We start from the raw sequence: 8879 nt of genomic DNA, 5'->3' as shown, positions 1-8879 counted from the left end.
AAAAGCCTATTTTAGGCTGGTGTAAAATATTATGAGTCAGAGCTGATATTTTGTCATAAAAAAAGTTTGCTCGTGTGTAGTGAAGCTGCAGCTGGAGTTTCTGGTGATTTCAAGGTAAATCTGAACAATGTTAAATAATCAACAACACCTTCACACATTATTATGTGTAATTATCTTTAACATTTATTTACCTGTAATCTAACGCTGATTGAAAACAAAACAAAAAACACCCAAATAATTATATTTATTAACGTTGTACACATAATTTTTTATAGTGCATTTTTAATGTTTATTTCAGTAATTAATCGTTTATTTAAGAAAAAAAAACATGGAGATTTGGGTCTAATGTAAACAAAATATTTTTTTATTGCTAAAATGGAAAAATGACCAAATGAAGACTGAACAACGTAAATACTAAAGATAAAGAATTTATGGAGATTTAGTTTGATGCTCCGAGATGTTCTTGGTTACTGAGCTTCTTTCTGACGCCACCCAGGAGGTCGTGTGTTCATGTAAACTGTGATAAGACAAAGGAAACAACAATAAACATGACAAAGCATCAAACCACAGCACGATTATGAAACATAACTTCTGCTGCAACCAGTTTTATTATACTTACAGTAACTAAAACTAAACTAATAAAATTACTAGGTATGATGAAACATTTTAGTTAGCCAGTTATAAAAATATCTGCAAAATTAAACCAACAAAATAATGTTGTGACCTGTTGAAACCATTTAAAATAAAGTGAATGCGTACAGCAGGGATGTCCAACTTGGGAGCTGCTGTCCTGCAGCTTTCAGATGCATCCCTGCTCCAACACAGCTCAATCAGATGGATGGATTATCTGTTCAGCATGTCATCAAGTTTGGCAAAAGCCTGATAACAAACCATTCATTGGATGCAGATGTGTTGGAACAAGGATGCATCTAAAAGCTGCAGGACAGCAGCTCTCGAGGACGAGTTGGAATCCTTTGGTTTACAGGAAATAGTCTCAGTTTGAGTCTTTGTAGTTTTGGCGAAACACAACAAACCTGACGAGGCTTTGGTACAGATGCTTTAAGACTTGTGACATTTAGATTTATGTGAGTGACGTGCTTTCACAAAGGGTTGTGTTTTTATGGAAATATCAAATTATTTAGCCTATATTTCCTAAATCTGTGTAATAATTAAAAAGAGAAAAATAACAACTAAAAACTAAAAACTAAATTCAAACTAAATATTTTAATCAATAAAAACGAGACTGAAAGCAAAACAACTCCTGAAACTAAATGAAGGTAAAGAGGATTTAAAACAGAAGGACAAAATTATAAAATAAATACAAAATAATTAAAAAATTCTAAACCAATATAAGACTCTTTACAACTACAAATAGTAACAATGTAGCAAAGTATTAACATTTACATAGTTCATGGTAACAGCAGCTGAATGTCTACATACTTGCTTCTGAGGCCACATTTTCATCCTCGTCACTGTGGAGAGAAGATTTACTTAACAGTTAACATCCTACTGTGTGAAAACAGAACATAATTATCACCATAGATAAATGTCATCTATAATAAATTGAAATTCATTTACAACAAACAGTTTTATCACTGATAACAGATGAATATAAACTAACGATGTTGGATGCGTGGCCTTTACCTCCTACGCTTTCTGAGCTTCCTGTAGCACACGCAGGCCGCCAGAAGCAGAGCGGCGGATATGAGGAAGATCAAAAAACCAATGACAGCTTTGTCATTGTCTGAAAACAGGTTCAAACAATATCAAACAGTGGCTTTAATATTCAAGATACAAAGAAGTCATGTTACCCAGCAGAGTAAAGATATTTATACTTTATTTCATTGTGTGAACAGTACAGCGAGTGCTGGCTTTGGCTTCACTTTCAACTTGTCTGTTAAAAACAGACACCTGTGTGTGTGTGTGTGTGTGTGTGTGTGTGTGTGTGTAAACTGATTTATCCAACAAACTGTGTCATTGAATCCATACTTACAGCGAGTATCAGCTGTTCCTCTGCCTGGTTGGCTTTCAAAGTATCCGTTGAAAACAGTCACCTATAAATACAGATGTTTCAGATGTTCATTCATAAGAAATGACACCATTAAAATAAAGCAGCCATAAAATAATCATATACTTAAAAGTAGGATGATACAAACCTCCACTCTGTATGCTGTAGAGTAGCTCAGATCCTTGAATTCAAACTCACAAACTGTTTTATTCTGTAGTTTGTTTTCACCACCAGGATGAAGACGTGCTATGAATCTTCTTTTTTCTATTGGTCCTCTAATCTTGCCTTCATGGTGACACTCTACTTTAATCACATTATTCTCCGGCACAGTTACAGTCACTGTAGACGGCCCGTCGGGTACTGTAAGGAAATGAAAACAGGGATCATAGTTTTAAGATTCATTTTTATGTCCATCAGCAACGAGACAAAACATGTGAAAGTAAACATGTTTATGTTTGCAATGTTAAAACGATTCATAATAGAAATTAATTATTAATTATTGAAGAATTAATTTATCATTTTGTTTTTATGGAGCCCAGCTTACATTTAATGTACAGATATGTAACTTTAAAAAACAGAAAACATGTGAATGAACTTCAGTTATCTCTTATCATTAAACACATTTTCCCTCCAGAATAATATGAACGAGTAAAGAAAATTAACAAACACATTTCTATAAGTCCCAGAGAACAAGAGTCTGAGTCAGCGCTGCTTAAACGACTGAACGTCATAATTACTGTCACGTTTCTTCACTGATGACTCAGCATGTTTTAATGTTCACTGTAAAGTTTCAGAGAGTCGGATTTAGTTGATATGAGGGATGCTCTCTGTTTCATGGCATTTATCTTAAAATATATCTAAATCACATTAATTATAATCAGGACTGTCACACTGAAAAACACATTTGTTTCCAATCTTTCACTAAAATAAATGAGCTCGAGTTTATTCTTCTTCATGAAAACATCATTTTGTAACTTTATTTTCTGCTGTTCACCACCAAAGTCTTCATGTTGTGTTTTAGAAGGATATAAAAAATAAAGCTAAACAAAGTTTGATTTTGATCAATTAAAGGTTCAGCTTTGTTATGAAGTGTAATTCTGAATATTTAGTTTGGTAACTTACCTCCAGGGTCAGTTTTCAGTGTAACTTCCCTTTTATTGGAAACCGTCTTGCTGTTGTATTTGGGTTGGACTCCACAGGTATAATCAGTGAATGCTTCGAGTCCAGTAAAATCACACGTTCCTCCGTCAGACTGAGGCTTTGGGATTCCTGTGATTCCTGTAACATAATGTTCATGAACTCTTTGTGGTTTAAATCAGCAGGTCCAGCTAAAGAGACTTCAGGTGACTTTGACCTGCTGGCTTTAGTAAACACGACAACGACATGAGCAGCAGACTGAACATAACAGGTTGGAGATCTGAGTATAAGATAAGAATGCAGTGACATATCGTTATTTTGGATCATACTTCATGTGTTTAGTGATGGGGGTTAAATGTCAAGCAGTTATATTTAGTAAATTATTAGCTCAAAATATAAACACTTCTATATATTTTAATGATCAAATAAGCAGATCTTTTGTTAACAATAAACAAAAACAAAACTAATACATTTTAATATAAGATATTTATAAAGTGTAAGTGAATCCAAATGATTGGACTTACCTTTTTTATCACAACTGCAGTCATATGAAAAATTGTGAAGGACACCATTACATTTCTTACTGGTTGTTTTCCAGCTCAGTTTAATGGAAGTATTGGTTTTTTTATTCTCCAAGTTTATTGTAAGATCTGTTGAAACAAACAGTTACAGTGCAGCAGCTGTTAGTTTGTGGCACTTCAAACTATCTGAGGAGGAAAAGCTTCATCCCTCTGAGGTAAGTTAAATATCAACACACCACAGTCAGTGTTAAGGTGGACGGGTGGAGTTGTGTAAACTGTGGGGATGTTGTTGATGAAGATCAGACCAGTACAGCGGTAGTTTCTGAAGGGATCCAGCTCAGACAGCGGTTTGTTCGTTTGACCAGGTTTGTCTTTTTCTGACGAGAAACAAAGACGACATCATTTTTTGTACCACAGTGCATGCAGCAGTTCATCTTTGGTTTTATATTCAAATGCAGAATACAAAATAAAACAAATTCACAAAGAGCACAAACACTCAGTCCTCTGACAGCAGAAGAGCTTTCAGATCAAACATACTTACAGTGAAGCGGATGTTTCACTTACCTGAACAAGTGTAATTAACTGTGATATGTTTACACTCTTTGATCGTTGGTAACGTTGGCTGTATCACTGCAGGAAGTCCAGTGGAAGGATTTTGCTGTATTTCAGTTAAATTATATAAATCTGTGGAAAAAAACATCATTGAATTATCTTCCTATTATAAGCATATGAGTTTTAATGTAAAGGTAACTTTTCTTGTACAAACCAACAATGATGTTTTTGGTGATATCAAATGAAGTATTCACACAGGTTTCTGAAGTGAAGGTTATTTCATAATCAGAGCAGATGTCATTAGTTTGGACACACAATGTATTACTGTCACTACTGGACTTATTAACTGAAGTTATATTTGGTGGTAATTTTAACGAGCTGATGTTCCACTGGCTCTGGTAGCAAATATGTCCATTTATGCTGCTTTGCCCTGTAATGTCCGTCTCACCTGAAACACACAAATGATGCACAAATATATTTGATATTAAGTTTGTTAAACTACAAGAAGGCAAAACACAAAAAATATGAATTATTTGTACTCACTCATTTCTTTTGTTTCAGCTTTATTTCCAGTGGAGGTACACTTGATTATTTTATTGCCATAATTGTATAAAACTTGATGCTCATATTCAGTACAGGGCTTCAGGCGTTGGATGTTGTGTTGAGTAAAGTTGACCCTCTCTTCAATCACTCGTCGACCTCCTTCAGTAATACTGATGTTGTAGTCACCAGGGGGGGAGTTCATCACATTAATCTGCAGTCCAAACTCGATGGGTGTGACAGTGTAGGAACCTGAGCACGAAATCAAATCGATTGTTACATTTTGTTCATGAACATCAATCAGCTGCTGAAATGTTTCATCTCAGTCAGTTTGTTCATGCAGATGTTGACCACAGTCCAGCGTTGGCTAAAACTAAAACACAATCTTTACACTCGATAGAAAAATAAACTTTCACTAAGTAAGAAACGCTCGACAGCATCACTAGTGTTTGAAAGCAGACGACATATTATCTTTAAACTGACACTCACACTTTGGAGGCTCAGGAGTCGTCTCGGTGGCTGAAACGATGCATTCAAATGAGATCAGAAAAGAACAAAATTATTAGTTTGTGATTATGCAGCATGAATGTACAACAGCTCAGAGCACCTTACAGGTACTTGTAACTCAGCAGCGCCGTGTTCTTTGCTTATATTCACATCAATGTCATCACAGGCCTGTATAATAAAGAAACGGCCAACCTTCAGTGGTAGCTGTCACTGTGGTGCCTGTAGGTGAGGCCTGAGAGTCAGATGAGTTGCTGGGTGGAGTGGGTGTGAGTGAGGTCTCATTTGAGGTGCTTGCAGGAGGAGCTCTGGTTGCTGTGTGAGAGCAGGCTGGAGGTCAACTTCAGGCAGAAATACCTAACAGCTAGCAGACTGGTTGTACCTGACACGATGCTAAACTACAAATGTAGCATTTTATCACACAGCTGTGCCAATAATCCATGAAACTATAAACTCTGAATACATTACCAGACATGGCAGTTGAATTCACTGATGGACTAACTACTGTAGCATTTGGGGCCATGGATGAAGGTGAGGAGTCAGACAACGTGGCTACTGTAGCATTTGTGGTCGTGCGTGGAAGTGAGGCTGTTGAAGTGGCTACTATGGGATATGTGGTCATGCGTGGAGGTGAGACGTCAGACGACGTGGCTACTGTAGGACTGGTGGAAATGCGTGGAGGTGAGGAGGAGGCTGTTGAAGTGGCTACTGTAGCATTTGTAGCCGTGCGTGGAGGTGAGGAGGCTGAAACAATTTTCATTCCAAGAAAAAGAAATCAGCATGACGTAAAGATGTTAGCTGTAACTGTAGCAAATGTAAAATGTTCTCACTGTAACATTTTCACTCTAACAGTCGTGTTTCATGTTGTTAGAAAGATGCTGTGCTACTTGTCACTGCTATCCCATTTCCTATGCTAGAAAACAAATGATTGTTTTAAAAAACAAACAAGATGATCCAAGGATAAGAAGTCACAACTTAGTGTAAACGATGGATCAATGAGTAATATTAAAAATGTTTCCAGAAACATGTTTTACAGAGCTCTAAGGAGCTTGGAAAGAAAAGCATCTGGACTTCTTTAAGTCCAGTTCCTCAGTTCTAAGAGCGACTGGTGGAGAGTCCCAGATTTAAACCCAGTGGGAGTTTCTCCCCACAGAGGGACAAAAGGACCCCCTGATGATCCTCTAATCACATGAGCCGAGGTGTGAAACTGGGTGTGGGTCACAATCATCCAGGGTTTCGGGTGAGCTAGTTGTGAAACCTGGCCCCACCCTATCATGTGATTTCCTGAGGTCAGATGGCCCAGGATGTGAGTGGCGTTAAGGCGTCTGGGGAGGATCTCAAAACTGGATTATAGATGGCAGAGAGTTGGTGTCGTAAACCCCGCCTCTGTTCAAAGATGGTCGCTCACAGTGGACATAGATGCTTCTTTCACTCCTCTTTCAAACCATCTGTCCTCTCTGTCCAAAATGTGAACATTGGCATCCTCGAAAGAGTGACCTTTATCCTTAAGATGCAGATGAACTGCTGAGTCTTGTCCTGTGGAGGTGGCTCTTCTGTGTTGTGCCATGCGCTTGTGAAGTGGCTGTTTGGTCTCTCCGATGTAGAGGTCTGAGCATTCCTCACTGCACTGTACAGCATACACCACAGCGTTAATGTGCACAGTGAAGGATTCCACTTCTTGTGTCTTGATTTTGACCCAGGTGTCGTCCACATATCTGTACCAGTGGCTGGGTACTCTTCCTTTGAAAGAGCCAAGAGCCTTCCTTTCCACTTCCTCCATGTAAAGGTTGCTACAATAGGTGACACGGGGGAGTCCATGGCGCAGCCATGTTTTTATCTGTAGAAACCCTCGTTGTATTTGAAATATGTAGTGGTGAGGCAGAGGTCTAACAGTGTGCAGATCTGATTGGGTGTGAAGTTGGTCCTGTCCTCCAAGGAGCTGTCTTCTTGTAGTCGTTTTCTGACAGTCTCCACGGCCTCCGTGGTGGGTTTGCAGGTGAAGAGAGAGACTACATCAAAGGACACCATGGTTTCATCTGGATCCAGGGTAAGTTTCTGGACCTTGTCGGTGAAGTCGGTGGAGTTCTTGATGTGGTGTGGGGTGTTCCCCACGAGAGGTGCCAGGATGGTAGCAAGAAGTCCAGACAATTTTCTTTCCAAGCTCCTCAGACTGCGATGACCTGGATGACTGCGAACTTTCACAGACAAGACTAACTGTTGTTTTTTACTTTCACTGATGACAGCAGAGTTTATGATTCACGTGTTGGATAATCAGAGACTTTGTGTTACACGTTACTTACATGCAAATTTGATCTAAATCCCAACAACAGAGAGCTGCTGCTCTGATTTAACTGTTATGCTCTAATTTTTCCAGACTCACGCGCTTGAACTCAAACGCATCAAAATTAAATTACAAGGAAACTGGTCTAAAGTCAAATTCAATGTGCAGGGACTTCAGGCAAAAGAAAGTATGGAAAAGATACATTATGTGCAAAGCTATGAGTTATTACATGTAATTGTATTTAATTATAATATGAGCAAAGAGAGCCTGCCCACATTAAGGGTCTATACCCAGATTCATGGCATGTAGCTAGAGTTGCACCAGCGTGTTAGTCTGCTTTAGTGCAGCTTACAAACAGGCTGTCTTTGTCCCAGTATTTTGAATTTTGTGTTGCTCTTGTAGTTTATTTTGTTTTCAGGTTGAAGTCCTGTATTTGTTAGTACTTCTTTGTGTCTCTGAGTTTTAATTATTTATATTTCCAGTCCTTGGATCTTTCTTGCATAGTTCCCTTTTTGTGTCCAGTATGTTCCCAGTCTCAGTCAGTCTCTTGTCAGTGTCCCCGTGTTTGATATGAGTCACGTCTCCGTATCTGTCTGGTCTCGCTGCGTTTCCTCTCCATGGCTGGTCTTGTATTCTCTGTCTTGTCAAGTTAATACATTTGTAGTCCAGTCCCTCTGTTTTCTCCCTACATGTTCCTGCATCCATCTCTCTGTGTTGTCTCTCCAATCTGACATATCGCCACGTGTATTTATCCCCAGTCTCAATGTCAACTTCACATGTCTTAATCCAGCGCTCCCCAACCTTTCTTTGCACCACGGACCAGTTTAATGTCAGACAATATTTTCACGGCCTTTAAGGTGTCGCGGATAAATACAACGAAATGATACGACCAAGACAAAAACTTTTGTAAATATGATCATAAACGCAAATTCACTGTGTAATTCTGTAACTTAGCAGCGTCCTCTTGAAATGTACCAACAACACTGAGAGCAACATCCTCCTCTCTGCTCCTTAATGCTCTCTGGTCGCTATGGTAACACGTAAATATTTCTTTCAAAATAAGACGCACAACTACAACACGGGAAACCGAGTTAACGATAAAAACCCTGAAAACCAGCAATTTCACACCTGCGCCTCAACTCTCGCGGCCCGGTACCAAACGACTCCAGTCCGTGGCCCGGGGGCTGGGGACCGCTGTCTTAATCTGAGGATCATTGTGTTACTTCCTGTTTTGTTTTGATAGTCTCGTGTGTGATGTTTTCCTTCCTCTGTCTTTATACTTATGATTCAGTGCAGCTGCGTTCCCACGTGTCTCCACGTCCCTTAATCGTCCTCC

At 38.9% G+C, this 8879-nt stretch overlaps 1 protein-coding gene across 1 annotated transcript; it reads right to left on the bottom strand.

Moving 5' to 3' along the window:
* Positions 1-341: 341 nt before the first annotated feature.
* On the bottom strand, positions 342-7627 carry LOC146689959 (receptor-type tyrosine-protein phosphatase C-like). The gene is made up of 14 exons (XM_085436557.1): positions 5731-7627; positions 5458-5577; positions 5248-5277; positions 4762-5010; positions 4433-4666; positions 4231-4350; positions 3903-4043; positions 3670-3795; positions 3131-3286; positions 2157-2368; positions 1994-2054; positions 1645-1744; positions 1441-1472; positions 342-517 (listed from the first exon to the last, which is right to left on the bottom strand). Exons 1-14 carry the CDS (start codon positions 6020-6022, stop codon positions 468-470), a joined length of 1923 nt encoding a protein of 640 aa, XP_085292683.1. The 5' UTR covers positions 6023-7627; the 3' UTR covers positions 342-467.
* Between the last annotated feature and the right edge of the window lie 1252 nt (positions 7628-8879).

The sequence above is a fragment of the Copadichromis virginalis genome, linkage group LG17 (assembly GCF_057382275.1).
Source record: "Copadichromis virginalis isolate Kocher_CV1m ecotype Utaka linkage group LG17, C_Virginalis_male_GT1.1, whole genome shotgun sequence".
NCBI lineage: Eukaryota > Metazoa > Chordata > Actinopteri > Cichliformes > Cichlidae > Copadichromis > Copadichromis virginalis.
This window is presented reverse-complemented; position numbering and strand designations above follow the sequence as displayed.